This window comes from Tursiops truncatus, chromosome 4 (assembly GCF_011762595.2).
Source record: "Tursiops truncatus isolate mTurTru1 chromosome 4, mTurTru1.mat.Y, whole genome shotgun sequence".
Lineage (NCBI taxonomy): Eukaryota > Metazoa > Chordata > Mammalia > Artiodactyla > Delphinidae > Tursiops > Tursiops truncatus.
In genome coordinates, this window is record NC_047037.1 from 34,305,971 (window position 1) to 34,326,494 (window position 20,524).

Sequence of the window (20,524 nt, forward strand, 5' to 3'; positions counted from 1 at the left end):
CACATGTACATAATAAATATTATGGTATTATATGAAATAAATATTTTCAATTGCTTACGAACAGCCCTGCTAAAGCTCATCTTATTATTTGGAAATTTTGTAGGGAACTACAAAAAACTACAAAAGGGAACTTTGGGTCTACCACAGAAAAAAAATGAGTTTTTCACTACTTCTAAGATGGAAAAGATGGGCAACAGTGTCAAATAGTGGTCAAAGGCTATCAACAGAGCTCTATGTGAAACACAATGAAATTCATGGAATTAAATGTCCTAAAATGATAATGTACTTAGGCTATATTTATTTATATTACCACAGAAGCATACATGTACTATTTTAAAAACAAACTGACCCAAAAAGTGGTTCTCTTAGATTAGTTGTGATCTGATAAAAGTATAAGCTCTCACCTGAAAGAGTTTAAAAAGTGTTCTTCCGTTGGATGCTACCATCTCCAAGAGCATATCAAACTGCTGCCCTTCTGTTGTCTCACTATATGGAGCACAGAGGGCAAAAGTAAGGAAGTCCAAGAGTGAACTAATAACTAGGGCACCAGTCCCATGATCCTGAAACAAAGTAACATATTGCCTTGGCTTAGTACAGAGAGCTTCACTTAAAACATAGCAGTAATGGGTTTCTTTCTGTTATTCTATATGTTAGAAGTAAACATTTAATTTCCCTACATGAGTTTCAAAGTACTCTTAACTTGAGTACTACTGGAAGCAGTACTTGTTTTACTAATGTATCAAATCCACAGTGCTTACCATATCTCAAAGGGAAAATAATTAAAATTCTGTCAAATTTCTAGAGAACCAAGACTCCTCAAACATATATAACTAAGGTTAATGTGTATTTGTATAATAAGCAATCTTGGACAACACTTGCAAAACTCTGGCAATTGTTCATATTCCTTCTAGATGTTATATTACTGCCTATCTCCAAAACTGTTACTAATGACTGAGGAACAAAGATTTGGCTCAGTTTTTTTTTAAGCAACTTATTTCATAATGACATTTTTAAAGAGAGAGAAAAAAAGCAAAAATCTGTGATATAACTGTAAAAATTTAAAGGCTTTGCAACTTATCCTTTCCAGATAAATGGATATAGTCCTAAAACAGATTATTTTATTATTAATGTCCAAGCTAAACCAATACTGACCAAAAGTTGAGGGCCACAATTTAAAAACAAAACAAAAAACTGTCCATGCTGTACTTACACAATACCTTTCAATATGTATGGTATCTCTCATTAAGACAAATTTAATTATAACTTACCACATGGGAATTAAATTTCTCCAGTAAGTTTTCCAGAAACTTCTTTGAAGAGAGAAGAGAAGCTTTGTTTAGCTGTTCTTGTCTTAAGTCATAGTCATCATGCATGGGCTATTGATTAAAAACAGTGATAATTCATAAGCAGTGGCATCACACAAAAGTCATTTATAAAGAGTACTCATTGAACACTGAAAGAACTAAAAACCATAGCCTTTAAAATTTAAGGCAGAAAGGAATCTCGTGATAAGAGGGCAGAAGTGATAATTTCTCCTGGGTCTGATGAGACTTCGTGGATGATCTGCCTAACAAGTAACTGTAGATAGTACTGCACAAGGTAATTTTGAGAGAAAAAGTCACAGATCTCCTTCTTAAAAAGCAAATGACATCCATTCTTCCTCCCCCAAGTTTGTAATATAAATTTGAAATGATAAAACTTAGCATTTAAAAGTAAGTACTGAGCAGCTCCCTCGCTGCGATCTATTGAAAGTCAGCCCTCGACACAAGGGTTTGTGAAAAAAAAAAAAAAGGTAAAAAAAAAAAGTAAGTACTAAAATTAGCAGTAAATACTTCCTGTCTCAAGATGATTGTCTTTTGACTGCTGGAATAAACTAAGAGCATAAAAAGGATTCCAGCATGATAGTTAAGAGTAAAGATCAAATCCTAATTCTGCTACTGACTATAACCAAGCTTAGATACAGTTAAATTATTTTAACTCTCTTAGTTTCATTTTCCTCAGCTACAAAGTGGGAATAACAGTACTTACCTCACTGGACTATTATGAAGTTCAAATGAGATAATTCATGTAAAATACACAGCAAACACCTAATTTTTAATGAGGTCTCAATGTGTTTACTTCACACTACTGTTATTTTATGTTCTAGTTATTCCACTAATTCTTTTTATTATTATTATTTTAATATTAATTAATTAATTTATTTGGCTGCATCGGGTCTTAGTTACAGCATGCGGGATCTTAGTTGCAGCATGCGGGGTCTTAGTTGCAGCATGCAGGATCTTCGTTGCTGTGTGCAGGGTCTTCATTGCGGCATGCAGGATCTTTGGTTGCGGCATGCGAACTCTTAGTTGCGGCATGTGGGATCTAGTTCCCTGACCAGGGATCAACCCCAGACCCCCTGAATTGGGAGCACGAAGTCTTAACCACTGGATCACCAAAGAAGTCCCTCACTAATTCTTTAATGGAATTATTTGTAGTAAAAATAATAAAATCCACTTTGGGGAATAAATAAGGTTTTAAACAAGTGATTACTTATGTTTACTGTATACCACTAAGTCTGCCTAAAAACACTTAATATAAGGAATAAAGTCTCATATACTCTACACAAAATTGAGATAAATTAGAAACTTGAAAGTTATATTGAACAGCTGCTTTTCCCCCCCAACAAGCTGTCATCAAGTTAGATTTTTACCTCTCAAACAGCTTTCAAATGTGCCTTCTTTAGCCCATCCTACCTCAGCATCTCATGTCTCACATGATAATTTGCTCTACCCGCCTCTTAACTTGACCTCTAATCTACACTCCACATACCATCCATGAGCTTTCTAAAATTCAAACATGGTATGTTATCACTCCTGTTGAAAAATCCTTCAGTTGTTCCTTACTAAAGCATACAAATCTTGCTTCTCTGTCTGATACAAAAGGCTTTTTATGGCTGTCTCTGCATACATCTCTAGCTATAACTCCTAATCCCATGTGCCCCCATACATATGTTATGATCCAGTCATATTCAATTATTTGCTGCTTCCCAAATATGCTTTTGCACATGCTATTCCTTCTTCCTAGGAAAGTCTTCTCACAGCTAGAAAATACCTGCCTGCCTTTCAAAATTCAGATCAAGGTAATGTCTTCCAGAAAGACTGGCTTAGAATCTTTTATCTTCTCCTCATCACAAAACCAAAATTAAGTGCTGCTTTTTACAGATCCCATGGCTGCTACTACTTTATATTGTATACGTATGCCTACCTTACTAAACTGTTAGCAATTTCAAGGAAGTAACTTTGCCTTAACATCTTTGTATTTCTAGTACATAGCATGGTGCCTAGTTTATGCTAAACAAATGTTTATTTGAATAAGTAGATTGCTATGAGAGCAAGTTAGGAAATATAGAAACACTGAATTTAATTGGTACAATGAAAATCTGGATTTGTGGAAGTTTAAACCATCAGTCAACTTAAACAAAATCAGTTTACTTAAGAAAAACACTAGTACTTACACACATGAGGGCACAGAGCATATCAACGGCTGCGTGGATTACTCCATTGTTGCTCCTCTTGAGTGCTTTTACTACCTTCACTCCTAGACGCTCCCGAAACCTTGTAGAACAAAACAACAGCATATAGTAGCAATGCCTGAGCATTATTCTATTATTTTATTATTAAAATATAACATAAATCATCTTAAGTTTCTATTGCATTACTATAGCAATTACATATTCTGAATCCCATCTGTGGAACATATCAGTTATCACAATACTTTTTTTCTTTCAAGGGGAAGAGTTTTTTTAAGGTTAATTAAAACTAAAAGGCATAAAATTTCCCATTCAAATTCACTAAAACAGAGTCAGTAATATCACGGGTGAATGGATAAATAAGTCAGAAATATCATTTCCATTCACCTTCCTTTTTTATTTCTCATGAATAGAAACTACTATATCACCATATTAAAAGGTATCAGGTTTTACTCAGATATAAAGAGGTAAACTGTTGATTATTTGCTATTTTGAGTTGTTCAAATTCTCTGAAGAAAAAAATTAAGGCAACTTACTTTGGAAGCTGAGTAAAGGCTAGAAAACCAGCTTTGGAAGCCACAAGCCTCCTCACAGCCTGGAACTGACTCTCAAGTTCTGCATTGGAAGCAACAACATCCCCCTCTTGGGACAATAATGCCGTTATGGCATTATTGATCAGTTTTTCTTTGTTTTCTGAGAAGAGACCCTAGGTAAGGAAGAATAGTTCAAAGAAGTTTCCATACCAAAAGTTAATGACAATGAACATATTATGATACAATTTATCTTACATCCTGCGTTACAGCATGGAGAACTCCACTATATGAAATATTAGCGTTGAACCTGAATACAGCATCTGCAAAGTTGCCATCTGTAAGGAGATGAAATGTTCAAAAAGATTTAGAGATCTGCATTATATTTCTTAAATTATTGTTAAGTAGATGGATGCAAATGAAATTACATTTAAATCAATACTTACTTGGAGGTGTAGCCAAGAATCTGAGATGAAGGCTCTCTACTTCTTCATCAACGGGCATGCTGAGTAACCCCCATCGTTGACCTTTATGAGTTGATGTCATTTTTACACAAACATCTCTGTTACCAGAGGCTCTTACTCCATCCAGCAAACTTGCTAATAAGGAATCTCTAAGCAAGGTTAAAAATAAAAAGGTTTTAGGATTGATAATTTAGGAAAATTTTGATTTAGAAGGGAGCATAGGCCCTTTAGCAGGCTACCTGCTCAGGGGGGCACTCTGGGTACAAGGGAAGCTAAAAAGAACAGTGGCATTAGGAGAGAACCTGACATTCCAATACTAGCTCTTCACTTTGCTGTTACATACCATGTATGAGTTACTAAAGGCATGGAGTGTTAACGTTTTCTTCTTGTTTTTTAATTTTAAGATTTTTAACTGTTTTGCTGAGGTATAACTTACAAATCACAAAATTCATTCAATTAAATCGTACAGTCTGGTAATTTTTAGTAAATTTGTACAGTTGTGCAATCATTATCACAAACCAGTTTTTGTACACTTCCATCACCCCAAGGCAACCATTCATCTCCTTCTGTCTCTACAGTTTTACTTTTTCAAGAAACTTCATCAAGAGAATGAAAAGACAAGCCACGTTTGGGAGAAAATATTTACAAAAGACATATCTGATAAAGGATTATTACCCAAAATATACAAAGAACTCTTAAAATTCAACAACAAGAAAAACAATCCAATTAAAAAATGATCCAAAGTCCTTAACAGAGACCTCACCAAAGAAGATATACAGACAGCAAATAAACACATGAAAAGGTGCTCTACATCATATGACATCAGGAAAATGCTAATTAAAACAAGATACCACAACACCAGTATTAGAATGGCCAAAATCTGGAACACTGACACCACCAAATGCTGATGAGGATGTGGAACAACAGGAACTCTCATTCACTGCTGGTTGGAATGCAAAATGGTTGGAATGCACAATGGTACAGCCACTTTTGGAAGATAGTTTGGCAGTTCTTACAAAACTCAACATCCTCTTACCCTATGATCCAGTGATTACATTCCTTTGTATTCACCTAAAGGAGTTTAAAACTTACATCCACACAAAACCTGCACACAATTATAGCTGATTTACAATGCTGTGTTAGTTTCATTGAGTATATTTATATTAAAGTAACTTGCTGCCACTACCCAAACAATTTAAGAATGAAAGTGAAAGGTGCTATTTTTTAAATACTTTAAAAGTGTAAGTTTCAGAAATACACTTTATTTTTCATCCTTTCATTTAAAATCAAGTCACCATTTTTATACTCTTTAGAAACTTGAAAACTAAATGAAGGACATTTTACATATGCAACAAAATAGAGTTGTCTTTTCCTAAGTTACATAATTTTAATGTAACTTATGTAATGAAGCACTTTAATGAAGCACTTTGCCTTGCACATACGAGGATCTTAAAAGCTAGATGAATTTTAAAAAATACCTTTCTGTTGAAGAGTATTTCCGTATTTGGCCTTTTATAAATTCAATGGTAAAAAGTTGTGGGTTTTCTGAGTCACAAACCAATGCAAATACCTAAGGAAAATAAAACACAAGTTCCACGAAGACATTTAGTTTTACAGTATTTCATTAGAAAAACTACACATCATTTAGCTGACAGAAGTCAATATTTAAAGATGTAACTTGTTTATAATATCAGACTTTAAGAGCCACTTAAAAGTCTCATTCAAATTTTCACACAATATCAAATAAAAAGTTTTCATTGTATACTTGGAAAATAAATTTTGCAATATTCATTGTTCTAAGATCAGTAAATACAATGAAGAATACAGATTCTTCCTGTTTCCTATTCTTCAGGTATTAAAAAACATTAAAATAGAAAGAAAATTATTCTAATTTATCAATAAGGAGAAATCTCATTTAAGCTAATATTGCTGAAACTTACTTCTCCTAAGGGCTTCAATGTTGCAATATTATAGGTTGCTGGATCACGTTCCACTAAACATGTTTCTGTAAGTGCTAGAATTCTTTTTATAGGTTCCTTCAAACAAAATTGATACATATTAAAAAATTATTGAAGAAAAATGTCAAAATCAGATGAACAAATTTTTACTTTTAACATATGGGCTTACCGAATGTCTAGGTGATATTTTTTGGACTACAAACTCTGCTAAAGATGTGATGGATTCATCAGTGCTGTATTTCCCAAAGCGAAGATTCAAATATTGCTCAAATTCTAAAGGTTCTTTTCTGATCCGCAATGAAATACCTATATAGTTGCCAGCATGATCTATTGCACTTTTGATAATTTCTTCTCTTTGTTCTGATGCAAATAAATGCTGCACAAATTTTGAAATTTAAAAAGTCAGCGTTGAAATAACTAAAATGTGACCTTAGTGAAATCAGCTCATAGGAAAGTGACTGAAGGGGCACTTCTAGCAAAAAAAGGTAGATCTTATCAGAAGTAAATAAGCAGTGTGTTGTGGCTGAAATACTATTATTAAATTAAAATCACAAAGTCTGAGATAGAGAGCCTGGCAAAATAATCACTGAATAGAAATTATCTCCTAACTTCTCAGAGTCTGGTTCTCATCACCGCGTGGAAAACAGCGCTCTGGGGCTTCCAGAAGAGGCCCCAGGAACCCCAGCTAAGTCCAGTCAGGGCGTGGGTACTATGTGGACAGGATTCCCAGTTTCAACTAAGGTAGCTCTGACTTCGTCTGTTTTTATATAGTGGACTTTCTTGTAAGATTACCTTAAAGAGTGTTTAAATGTTTACAAGTCATTGGCCTATGAATATTACAAACCAACCTCCAGAGTGTATTACAAAGGTTAAGGATATATTGCTACTTGCATTTGGTACCTGGAGGCCAGAAATGCTTAATATCCCGTGAAGGGCAGGGCAGGAGAATCCCACACAAGAAAGACCTGTCCTGCCCAGAATGCCACTAACTACCCTGCTGAGAAACACTGGATCAGATCATGTTTTAAAACCTCATTTTATTCCCAGCAGCATATCTAGTCACTATGGATGCAGCAGGTACCAGATGAAGGTTTGCTGAATGGATCTGTCATGGTCTCATATTTGTAGTGAATGTCTCATTTTAGCTAGTGTCTTTTAAAAGGCAGACAGTATGCTTAGAAAGTGGATGATTAAAATTTAAAAGTGCTTGATGCCATCAAGCAATAAAAAATGTTGGCAATTCTTATCCTTAATGTTTACCTTATGCATTGTAAGGCTTGGTGAATTACTGTGATTCTGTTAAGGTCTGTGAGGCCATATTCCTGTAATTAGGTATGTTTTCCACCAAGGTGTTAATCATTATAAATTTCCACCACCCAGGGAAGAGAAAGACCTTTGGACAGCACTATGACAGCAGGCTTTAGGCTGCTTTAGTGTGGGAGAAGGAACTAATTTTCTCTTTGGGCCTTCACCTTTTGGGTCTAGACTCAGAGGTAACAAAATGTCTACATATACATTCCTAGATGAGGGACACTAGGATGGTACCCATCATCTGGGTAAGCAGTGAAATCTAGGATGAGTAAAGGCCTGTAACTCTGAAGAGTTAACATATTTTGTAAGTCAGATTGTTCACCCCATCCACCATTTTTTTTTTTTTTTTTTTTTTTTTTTGCGGTACGCGGGCCTCTCACTGTTGTGGCCTCTCCGGTTGCGGAGCACAGGCTCCGGACGCGCAGGCTCAGTGGCCATGGCTCACGGGCGCAGTCGCTCCGCGGCATGTGGGATCTTCCTGGACCGGGGCACGAACCTGTGTCCCCTGCATCGGCAGGCGGACTCTCAACCACTGCGCCATCAGGGAAGCCCCACCATTCTTTTTACTTCCCTTTTGCTACCCTCTAGCCTCTTGTATATCCAAAAGACTTGCCCTGGCTCTGTTACCCAGGGATGGATAATTTATCTACAGAACACTAAATCTTGGAGTAGTGTTCCCAGGACATTAAGGTAGCTATGGGAATTAAAATTCTCAAGAGAAAGGATTCTTGAGAGTAAGTTCAGCTGAGCCTCTCCATGTGGACCCTCTTAATGCTCATCTTTGAGATGTGGGGTTTAATTAAGGCAGGACGTTTCTTATAAAAAAAGATGGTCATCTTCTACAGCTCAGCTTCTACTGCCAACATACAGGGCATTCTGCCGTATCCCAAAATTTATATATAATTCAGAATTTCAAGACAAAAACATGCAATAAATTCCAAATTTGAAGTTTCAATGAATATTCAGATTACAAATAGCTGGGCGAAGGAAAGAAGACTATTAAAAAAAAGATTTTAAAATACCTTTTCAAAGAAAGCTTAGAAACTTTCAGGTAAGACATTAATAATAATGAAAATAAAACTGTAACTACCATTTATTGACTATTAAGCCACACACTGTGCTAAGCATTTTACATAGATTATCTGATTCGATCCAAAACACAAAAACCTATTAACATACCTATTACTCTCCTCATTTTATAGAGCTGCAAATTGGGATTCAAGCTCAGGTCTCGTTGATACCAAAGCCTGCACTCATAATACATATCATACTTCCTCCCTGAGGACTCAGGAAATTTCAAAATTAACTCTGCTGTCCTTCAAACGGTTATGTCCCTTTTAAAATGGCTTTTTAAAAACACTACTTACCAATCTACTAAATCCGCCATAAAGTATACAAAACCCTCCTTGATAATCAGAGAGATCTACAAAGCCTTCAATATTTCTATAGTCATAGGAACAGAGGACTCTGTTGGTCGCAGGATTAATTTGGTCAAAGCCTCCTGGTGTTACTTCCAAAATGACAGGTTTTCTTATATCACTCCAGTGATGCTTATAGCAGTTATATCTCTAGAGAGAAAGATAATAATACTTTTAGATTCATATTTAAGTTTACCATAAAACACAGTTACATTTAACTTATCAGTCACTACTGAAACAACCAAAAACTATAAATATGTAGAGATACTATCCAAATTGTTAAAATCATTTTTATTTTAGACATTTGGAGGTTTATGTTTATTCAATTAAGAATGCTCATGCTAACTGAAGACAGTATGTCCTTTTACAATTAACAAAGGTTTGGGTTACAATATTTTGTGAAACAATTTTAAGTCACCTTTATGCAAATCTATAAAAAAATTTTTTTAGGGAAATCCTAAATAGAAATGTTATTCTTCAAGAGTTCTATTGGAGAAAAGATTTCAACTTTTGTTAATGGATTTCTAAAAATTAGATTATAGTTGCTTTACAATGTTGTGTTAGTTTCTGCTGTACAACGACGTGAATCAGCTATATTTATACATATATCCCCTCCCTCTTGGATCTCCCCCCGCCCCGACCCCATCCCACCCATCTAGGTCATCACAGAGCACTGAGCTGAGGTCCCTATGCTTCTTTTAACCAAGTTAGATATAGAAAAGAGCTAAGTCACATTTCAGGGCTGTTACAGTATTCAATTTAAACACCGTAGGCTTTTCTAATCACACCATTGGAAACATCTTTAGAAGTTTGATCTCATTAGCAAGTAAAATTCCATTTAGAGAACATTCCTTTGTAAATTAAAGTACCTAGTATCAGAAATAATTACAATGGTCAACATCCATTTACTACCCAGTTTTACTCTTAAAAAGAAAAAAATGTTTAATTGAGGCTGCTAACTAAAATGATGTGTATAGAATAATTTAAAATAAAGGCAAAATGAGGTAAAGAGAAAATAAGGATAACAAAATGTCAGATGTGTAGTGAACATTCCCTTGTCTACCCAAAAAGACCACAAAGTTTTCTACCCATCAATATGAAGAGGAACACATGGTCAGTTACATGATTCTTAAGGTAAAAATAAACTGGTTGCTGCTCAAGAGTACAACTATTTCTAATACTAAAATAAGAGAAAAATTCTCTTGCAGGTGTTCAGAAAAGACAGTAAGGCATTAGATAATGAACACCTCCGCTAATACTCCAACATTAAACCCAGCAATGAAGTTCACAGGATCATACCACATCAATCCCCTCAGCATTACTGATCTATGGCATCATGCACATTATGGTTTCATAAAAGGAATTCTGCTGAAAGACAAAAAGGCCTGCATTAACCCAAGAATATATCTAGAGCCTTGATTCTGAACTAAAGGATGGAGCAGTGCCACACCTTTCCAGCAGAAGTGGGGGTAGAAGGGAGGCCACAAAAAGTGGTGCTTTTCCCAACTATGCTGGTTTACATGCCCCACAGCCCACTCGCACAGGATACTCTCCATTCCTCCAGCTGATAATCAACTGTCAAGTAAAGAGATTTGCCAAGGGAAACAAATCACTGTCCTTCAGGACTGTGGAGGCCAAGACAGTCTTGAGAGACCTTGATTTAGAGTATATCCAGGGGCAATGAGAGGCCTGAGGCCAAATTCAACTTATGTAAAATTGCTGTCCTTCAGGCAATCTTCTAGGGATACTGTTTTCACCACAAAATTTTGAAAAGTATTAAGTTGCTGAAGTTAACGGATATAAAAGGAAGCTTATAAACAAAATCTCTAAGTATGCTTCTGGAAGCAGTTGTTTTCCAAACAGACAAGATATACAGAAAACTCACCCACTAACATAAAATAACTAAAATAAGCATACCAAATTATGATTTATATAAATCTGATTGTGCCTCATCATGTATAAGAAACAAGCAGCTCACCAAACACCATTAAGCTATTTTAAATGGCTCCTGGGCAACCAGTCAATTGCTTGAGTTGAGATCAGTGAGGCTTTTGGGACACTAAAACAGGAATAGAACATCTATATACAGGATGCGTGAGGGCTTTTAAAAAAAACAGGGGAACAGTGCTGCCAGCATATGAGAGTTCAGATCCTGCCTTCTGCCAGAGGCTAGCGTTCTGGACAGTGCTATGAGTTTACACATTACTCTACAACCCCCCTATTTCAAGGGAGTGAAAAAAGTATCAACACCCATTTACCATCCCCAGAAGACTCTGATTTAGTTTAAATGCTGCTGTAACGTGACTAGAGAAGGCCTGGAAAAGTTAAATTCTAATGAGCTTCCTGAAAGCTGTCAGTGCACCCTGCAAAGCTTCATTATTGGCCAGATCCAGTGCAAGAACATGTAATAAGACAGTTTCAATACATAAACATTCTTAAAACTTTAATACTTCTGAAATAGGAATCTCCTACACCAAACAACTATTGCATGGTCTAACAAGTATTATCAGCAGCGTGAAGCTTCTCTTGCTGTTTCAGAATACTGAATAAAGACTTCGTGAATGAAGCATTGTTTTTAATGCTGAGTTCTAGCTGAAGATTTTTTCCCAACTATCAGCAGTAACAGTCATAAGTCTAATTATTCATATTTGAGTTTCCTGTTAAATTACACTCATCTCTCTATCACATGATATCAGGAGACATTAAAGTTGTTTCATTTTTTTCCCCTTTAACTTTGCCATAAAGGGAACACACAGTTCATGGAATGATTTCTAAAGCACAACATTTGAAATACTAAAGATAGATATTAATAAATGTTAAATACTTGCCCTTCCTGTGATTTTTCCTTCTGAAAAATCAGTTCTAAATCTCTGAAAGAGAAGATATAAGCATAGTTTATAACCACAGATTGGTAAGAAAGACTCATATTTCAATTCAGTACTTTCTATCCAAAGTTAAAATCCTAACTTGGTAACCCTGATATTAAAAAATGTTATTAGGGACATCCCGGGTGGCACAGTGGTTAAGAATGTGCCTGCCAATGCAGGGGACACAGGTTCGAGCCCTGGTCCAGGATGATCCCACATGCCGCGGAGCAACTAAGCCCGTATGCCACAACTACTGAGCCCACGCGCCACAACTACTGAAGCCCATGCGCCTAAAGCCCGTGTTCCGCAACAAGAGAAGCCACTGCACTGCAGCAAAGAGTAGCCCCCACTCGCCGCAACTAGAAAAAGCCTGTGTGCAGCAACAAAGACCCAATGCAGCCAAAATAAATAAATAAATCTATTACAAAAAATGTTATTAAAGTTATAGTTTAAGGATATTCAATAAAGTGTGAAATTTTACTGAAAAACAGGATAGATTAATTAAACGTAAAACTGCTTTGTTCTGTATAATGTATTTAAAAACTATCAAATATAAAGGATTAACCAGCCTATCAGTAAGAAAAAAGTGAAAGTTTCACAGTGTCGAGTTAAGGGTCAATAAGAAAAAAATAAGCATAGTGGGAACAGGGACTCAGAACATTAATATTCGTAGTTTAATGTAACTGTTTCATTAAGAAAAAGAAGAGAGAAATTTAGTTTATTAACATGAAATGGTTCTTACCAATGCTTCTGTAAGAAGTTCTGTTCTGTGCTCTGTAGAAAATTTTAATGTTTCTGACTTTTTTCCACTGCCTTTACGAAATGTGAGGTTGAACTCTGTTCCTTGTCCTTTTCCAACAGGGCTGATGCTGCAAATGTCTCCATAAGGCCACTAACAAAAAGAAAGGAATTCTTTCAACTTGTGCTATACTATGGGGAAATGCAACACTTATTTTTACTACTTTAATTTCACAATCACTGATTAAATGAGAAAATTTTACAAAACAGTACTGAGGTCTAGAAACGGTTTTGTCTTACAATAATTCTATAAAACAAACTTTTAAAAGTTTTCAGTCATCAGAGACAATAAAGAAGTCCTATCCGTTTTCCAAATTCAATGATTGATGACATTAATCCAAAACAATTAAAATACATAGATGTGAAAAGAACTGGGGAATAGCATTTTATGGTTACCTACAAATGTGTCAAAAACAGCAACAAAAAGAAGAATCTGTAAAACATACCTAATTTAGAATTAAAATAAACTAGAATATATTTATGTTTACTTACCCATATTCACATTAGTCTTGCCTTTATAAATAGTAACCTTACTTTCATTACAAGTATTTTCCAACCACTGCACTTGTGACTTATGTATGCCTGTATTACAGTAACAAGGCTACCTTTAAAATTATAAAGAATTTACGAATTTTACATTAAAAAGACTGCTGTAATCAATAGTAACATATTAAAATGTTATACCCCTTAGAGCCTAGAAATAAGCACACACATGCCCCCTTTATTTATGCTTGGTCCTGAGCACTTAGCATTATATAAGCATATTAATCTTTTTCAGATTTGACACTTCTACCCTAAAGTACTGATTTCAGACAGGGAGTCATGGGTCAGGTTTTAACCTGGCTTTTAAAATTCAAATGGAGTTCAAACACCTAATAGCTTCTAACATAATTACCTGATTTGTTACTTCTAGGGTATTGGGATTATATGTAGTAATCGCATGGGTTCCAACTGAAAAGACACGCTTATACCTACAAAGGAAGTACTTAAGTTTAGTCTTAAATAAAAGAAACATTTTATAACAAAATACATATAACACAAAAGGAACATTTCAATAAATAAATAGAAATGCGTTAACTGATTAACGTGACTAAATATATCTTCGTTTTACATTCTCACATTTTTAATGTTCTGAAATGCTACTGGTATTAAGACCCACCCATCACTCATTTTACTGTGAAACAGTAAGATCCTTAAGTAGAAAAGTAAAACCTATGCAAGCAATCTTGTGCTGTTAGTATACATTAAGTTAGCAAATCACTGCCAGAGGATGCCAAAAGATTCTAAATGGGAAAATTTTATTAAAAAAAAAAAAGACACTGTACACTACTAATTGTTTCAAAATATCCTTTCGACAAGAACATGATGCAAATGAAGGAAAAGCTATGGCCTACAACTGGTCTGTCACACTACTATTCTGGAATCTAAATAATTTCTATTTAAGCAACTACCTATTACATTTAAGTGCTGCAATTTTATAGAAGTAGGAAGGCTACATCACAGACAAGCAATTTTCACTTCTCACTTCACTTCCTTCACTTAAAGCAACATATATGAAGGAGAAAAACCATCTGGGTATCAGTAATCCTTTAGAAGAGAGAGCAATTCATAATGATAAAAGTGGAAACTGAATTAGAAAAAATTATTTAAAACTGAAGAATTAGCTCTTTGGAAATAAAATAGGTCTAAGAAAATACAAAAACAAAATTAGGAATGAAAGAATTTATAACCATAGACACAGAAGAAAAAAAATGATGTAAGTCTATGCTGATAAATTTGAAAATTACGAATAAATCAACCCCTATATAGAAGAACTTAAGAAAGCTGCAAACAATTACACCCTAAAAAAGTACCAAGGCTCAAACAAGGAGATGAAATCTTAAAGGAACAGGTAAATCCTATGCTTCTTAAATTGTTCCAAGAAACAGACTAAGGACAGCTTCTCAATTCTTTCAGTGATACTAAAATCTAGTAAGTCAATACAAAAAAAAAAAAAAAACACCAATCTATTTTTAAATAAATACTATCAGTATGAATCAAATGGCATATTCAAATAGTAATACACCATGACCAAAGACAGTCATTTTAGGAAAACAGTTGAATATCAGAAGAATGTATTAATTGATAATATTTATTGAAATATCTATTTGTATTTTAATAAGAGATTTTTAAATGATCAAAAATGTATGTTAAACACAATCAGATGCCTTTTTTTTTTTTTTTTTTTTTTTTGCCATACGCGAGCCTCTCACTGTTGTGGCCTCTCCCGTCACGGAGCACAGGCTCCAGACGCGCAGGCCCAGTGGCCATGGCTCACGGGCCCAGCCGCTCCGCGGCACGCGGGATCCTCCCAGACCGGGGCACGAACCCGCATCCCCTGCATCGGCAGGCAGACTCTCAACCACTGCGCCACCAGGGAAGCCCCCCAGATGCCTTTTTTATATGTATGGAAAAGACTGTGCTTTTCTGCTTTAAACTACTAATACAGTAAAAAGGCACCTTAATCCAGCAGCCACTAGCTGACTCAAGGGTCACACACTAGGAGTATTCCCATTAAGATCAAAAGAGCTCTCTTTCACATTTTAATTTCCCTATTATTTCTTCTAATCATAATATTATATAATAAAAATGATGAAATTCCCATTTTGGGGAAAAACGATAGATTGTATTAGTCTTCCATATTGCTATATTACAAATTTTTCTCCCTAATTTCATATGTCTAAAGTGGAATGGGAAACTAAAGAATGAGAGCCCTTCCTTTTAACATAAAAACATTCATTTGCTGCTTTCTAAAGTGGGGAGAAGTTGAAGGATTGGTGAAGTGGATGAGGATTTATCTAAACAGATAAAAAGTCTCAAAACTTCAGAAGCTTAATCAACTAATGGGAACAAAGAAAAACAAAGAAAATCTTATTAAAGCAATATTTGCCTCAGAAGATTACATAATGAAATCAAATGTATGACAGAAATATGAATTCACAAATTCTAACTTTCAGAATCATCTTGAGAGTCAAACATGACACTTTTTTAAAATTTTTATTGGAGTATAGTTGATTTACAATGTTGTTAGTTGCAGGTGTACAGCAAAGTGAATCAGTTATACATATACATATATCCACTTTTTTTTTTTTTTTTTTTGCGGTACGCGGGGCCTCCCACTGTTGTGGCCTCTACCGTTGCGAAGCACAGACTCTGGATGCACAGCCCAGCGGCCATAGCTCACGGGTCCAGCCGCTCCGTGGCACGCGGGATCCTCCCGGACCGGGGCACAAACCTGCATCCCCTGCATTGGCAGACGGACTCTCAACCACTGCGCCACCAGGGAAGCCCTATATCCACTTTTTTAAAGATTCTTTTCCCATATACGCCATTACAGAGCACTGAGTAGAATTCCCTGTGCTATACAATAGGTCCTTTTTAGTTATCTATTTTATATATAGTAGCGTGTACATGTCAATCCCAATCTTCCAATTTATCCCTCCCCCCCTTAACCCCTGGTAAACATGTTTGTTTTCTACATCTTTGACTCTATTTCTGTTTTGTACATGAGTTCATTTCAAACACGCCAATTTTTATAATCCTGAAATAAAACTACAGAACTTATTTATTTTACTCTGGGAGCAAAAGTGTAAGAATTAAATGCCTGAAATGTTCCAAATGTCAACTAATGTTGTCATATTCAAAATCTTAGAGGATCTCAGTTAAGAAAATATACTTTTCAATTCTATACTAATTTCCTCCACACAACGAAGCCCTTTCTAATTTCTAACATTTTTCTCATGTAACTTTTTCATCCTGATTTGTGCCGTGCAAAAGAACTTTCCAAAATGATGGAAACATTCTGTATCTACACTGTCCAATTAGGTAGCTCTATTGAGCACTTGAAATGTGGATAATGAGCAACTGAATTTTAAATTTTATTTAAACTTAAATAGCCATGCATGTTTAGTGGCTACCATATGGGAGAGAACACAATCTAGATCCTGCAGCAAAAGGATGCTGGAGTGAGGTGCTCATTAGGCCCAAAGTACTGTCATGACTAGTAAACTCAGAGCTATGTTTCAGATAAATACAGAGCTCTAAAGCCTTCCTAAGAAGAGAGCTGTAAGAAAATTCTCAGGAGAATTCCCTTCCATTCCCCTTTCTTCCCCTTCCTTTCTTCTAAGAGCTCCCCATGCCTCTCTCCTCTAGAATGGCTGCTGGACTACTCTTTAACGTTAGGGCAAATACTTCTAGGTCATTTAAAACATTTATAAGCAGCCCTAAACCTTCAAAGAGTATCTAAAAAGTCCCCTGGAGATCAGATTTAGAGATTAAAATCTGAATGAGCTCACATGTATGGTATGTTAGTTACACCTGCAATTTAAGGTTTTTCTCTTAAATTTTACTTTCACCAAGTCACTGGTGTCTTAAGTCATAAAGAATAGACAAATACTCTATAAATTCAAGGAGGTACATGTCTTCCTTATCTTTGAAACTCTAACTCCTAGCATAGTACCCAGCACTGCATAAAGCCAGGTACTCAATAAATGTTTATCCAATAGCTAAACAGACCAGTCCATGCATTCAGATCTATATGACCCATGAGTTTACTCTTGCTTTTAAAACACAATATAAATCAGATAGCAATTAACAGCACACCAATTTTTTTCTTCATAACCATTGTGACACCAGGAAAAGACTAAGTTCATATCTTTAGGAAGAAAATACATTTTATTCATTATCTGTAATGAGAAACTGCCATTTTAATTTTTTTTAAATATTTTTTATTGAAATATAGCTGATTTGCAATGTTGTGGGGTTTTTGTTTGTTCTTTTGGCTGCATCGGGTCTTCATTGCTGCACGAGGCCTTTCTCTAGTGGCGGCGAGCAGCGTCTACTCTTCGTGTGGTGCGCGGGCTTCTCATTGCAGTGGCTTCTCTTGTTGTGGAGCACGGGCTCTAGGCACGTGGGCTTCAGTTGTTGTGGTGCGCGGGCTCAGTAGTTGTGGTGCGCCAGCTCAGTAGTTGTGGCTCACGGGCTCTAGAGCACAGGCTCAGTAGTTATGGCACACGGGCTTAGTTGCTCTGCAGCATGTGGGACCTTCCTGAACCAGGGCTCGAACCCGTGTCCCCTGCATTGGCAGGCGGATTCTTAACCACTGCACCACCAGGGAAGTCCATGAAATTGCCATTTTTAAATCATAATAATTTAATTTGCAGTTCTATGGGTCTGAGATGAATCTCTTGGCTAATTCTTAAAAATTATCATACTAAAAACAAGTTCTTATTACAAAATATACAGCTACATAAAATCAACTACAAAAGGAATAAAGAATAAAGTAGACAAAATGAGAAATATATGACAGATGATGCCATACACATGATGAAATGTGAAAGCAAACACCTTTGCCCCCAATGAAATTAATATTCATTAGTAAATATATAATATTCAATATATTTACTGCACTTGTTTACTTTTCTTCAGGAACTAAAGCCACACACATCATTAAATGCCTGTAGGGAGTAGGCATTTCTTCCACTCCTTAAGTTTTCTTAACTCACAGATTTATTCCAATGTGATAGCCTATTAAGAAATGATTTACATTACCCATTAACTATAAGGTTATTTAGAATCAGGAAACTAATGGTACTCAAATAAATTACAAAGTATTTGAGACAACTGCTTTCTGTGTTGGGTCATTTTGCTCCCATAGCAATCGGTGATAAAGAACTGGGTGATAAGAACAAAAGATGTGCTAACAATAGTGCTGATAAGAAAGATTATCTGACAGCAAAGCAAGACCGCTGAAGCAAAAACTGGGGATGTACTCCAGTTTTGGATCTTGATAAGTGATGTTCAGATTTTTTAACAGACAGATTAAATTTATATTAACTTACATGAAAACAAACACACTCCTGTATTAATTCCTGCAAATAAAAATGTTATGTCATTCTTAAACTTTCTAGTCCTTATGAATATTGCTTTCTTCTTTGAAACAACTTTTTATATCACGATTTTTTTCCATATGGCAAATTTTTTGGGGGGGGAGAGAAAAAACTAATATATTAGATCAGATATTGCATATTAAGTATTATCATGGATTGATCCAATATTAAATGAGCATAGTGTGCTGGGTTGAACGGTGTGGCAGTGAATAAGAGTCCCTTAAAGACCTAGTTTCCTCTGGGCAGATATTTTGTTTGTTATTTAGTTAACTAATTCAGACATCTGAAATAAACCTCAAAGTAGTAATAGCTAAGATACCTGTCGGTCATTGTATGAAAGTTTATTTCGGATTTGAATTTCTTAACTAGCTTATATCAATTAGGCATGTACAATAGTATCAAGAGAAAGAGATATTACAAAAATATTGGCCACCATCACAATGTCATACCCTTCTGCACAAAAATTCATATTATTCAGTTCTCTCAAAATAGAGAAAATTAAACATTACTTTTTTGTAAGGTATAGAAAAAGCTTGTGTTTATTATAAAATAATGGTTCTCAAATTTCTTGGGATAATAAAACCTTTGTGTGTTACTTTTAAAGTTAAGATCCTCAATCCTTTCAGTGGACAGTCTATGCAACAGGTCTCAAATAAGCCAAACACATCTAATCAGAGTTGGAAGACAGCTTTTATGTTACCTCATCTAGTCCTTATAACATACAGCTCGAACCCTTATAGTACCTTGAGTAAAGTTGGCTACTTTTAGTAGTTGACGACTACCAGTACGAGAGAACCAACTAACCTATTTGTTTTCCAGTACTGCAGATATTGACTATTGTTCCTTAGTTCTAAGCCAATATATACTTCTCCACAAATTTCACCCTCTGGTCCAAGTTCTGTCTTTCAGCTTCATATGAAGCATACCTAATTTTTCTGCCAATCAGACTTTCAGTGCGAATTCTTTCCTAGGTTGAACACCTAGGTGCCTCAACCATTTAAAAGTAAGATCTGGGGGCTTCCCTGGTGGAGCGGTGGCTAAGAATCTGCCTGCCAATGCAGCGGACATGGGTTTGAGCCCTGGCCAGGGAAGATCCCACATGCCGCGGAGCAACTCAGCCCGTGCGCCACAACTACTGAGCCTGTGCTCTAGAGCCCGCGAGCCACTACTGAGCCCGTGTGCCACAACTATTGAAGCCCGTGTGCCTAGAGCCTGTGCTCCACAACAAGAAAAGCCACCACAATGAGAAGCCCACGCACAGCAACAAAGAGTAGCCCCTGTTGGCCGCAACTAGAGAAAGCCTGCGTGGAGCAACAAAGACCCAACGCAGCCAAAAATAAAATAAAATAAATAAACAAAAAGATTTGGACACCAATTTCTAGGAGCCTTTAGGATTCTCACAGAATCTAGAGTTTTTCCTTTTATTATTAAAAGCTTGAGAATCTAGTTACTTGAACTAAATTTTAGTCCATCAGATAACGTAACTAGGGATAACTGAAGTGCAAGTTTTCTCAAAGAGTTAAGAGATCAATGGTAAGCACTCTGACAGTTAAGCCCATCAGCTCTGGAGTCACACTGCCTGGGTTCAAATACTGCCTAAACTGTTCACTTACTGTGTATCCTCTGATAACTTGCTTAACCTCTCTAAGCTTCAGTTTCCGCATCTGAAAGATGTGGATAATATGCATACTTAGCTCATAATGTGAGAATTAAATAATCCATGTAAAGTGCTTGTCACTT

At 35.8% G+C, this 20,524-nt stretch overlaps 1 protein-coding gene across 6 annotated transcripts in view; it reads right to left on the reverse strand.

Annotated features, from left to right (window-relative positions):
* The window catches only part of DNAJC13 (DnaJ heat shock protein family (Hsp40) member C13), a 122,755-nt gene that overhangs the window by 78,453 nt on the left and 23,778 nt on the right, over window positions 1-20,524 (reverse strand). For all 6 annotated transcript variants that reach the window (XR_012331351.1, XM_019934166.3, XM_073803814.1 and 3 more), the window contains 13 exons: window positions 13,753-13,828; window positions 12,802-12,951; window positions 12,021-12,062; window positions 9,142-9,342; window positions 6,633-6,839; window positions 6,446-6,541; window positions 5,984-6,075; window positions 4,488-4,654; window positions 4,300-4,379; window positions 4,048-4,217; window positions 3,497-3,596; window positions 1,269-1,376; window positions 405-560 (listed from right to left, as the gene is read on the reverse strand). Coding sequence is in view for 5 of the 6 variants with exons in the window: in XM_019934166.3 (XP_019789725.1) it covers window positions 405-560; window positions 1,269-1,376; window positions 3,497-3,596; window positions 4,048-4,217; window positions 4,300-4,379; window positions 4,488-4,654; window positions 5,984-6,075; window positions 6,446-6,541; window positions 6,633-6,839; window positions 9,142-9,342; window positions 12,021-12,062; window positions 12,802-12,951; window positions 13,753-13,828 (1,645 nt within the window). In the remaining variant the exon portion in view is untranslated. The remainder of the gene's footprint in view (window positions 1-404; window positions 561-1,268; window positions 1,377-3,496; window positions 3,597-4,047; window positions 4,218-4,299; window positions 4,380-4,487; window positions 4,655-5,983; window positions 6,076-6,445; window positions 6,542-6,632; window positions 6,840-9,141; window positions 9,343-12,020; window positions 12,063-12,801; window positions 12,952-13,752; window positions 13,829-20,524) is intronic.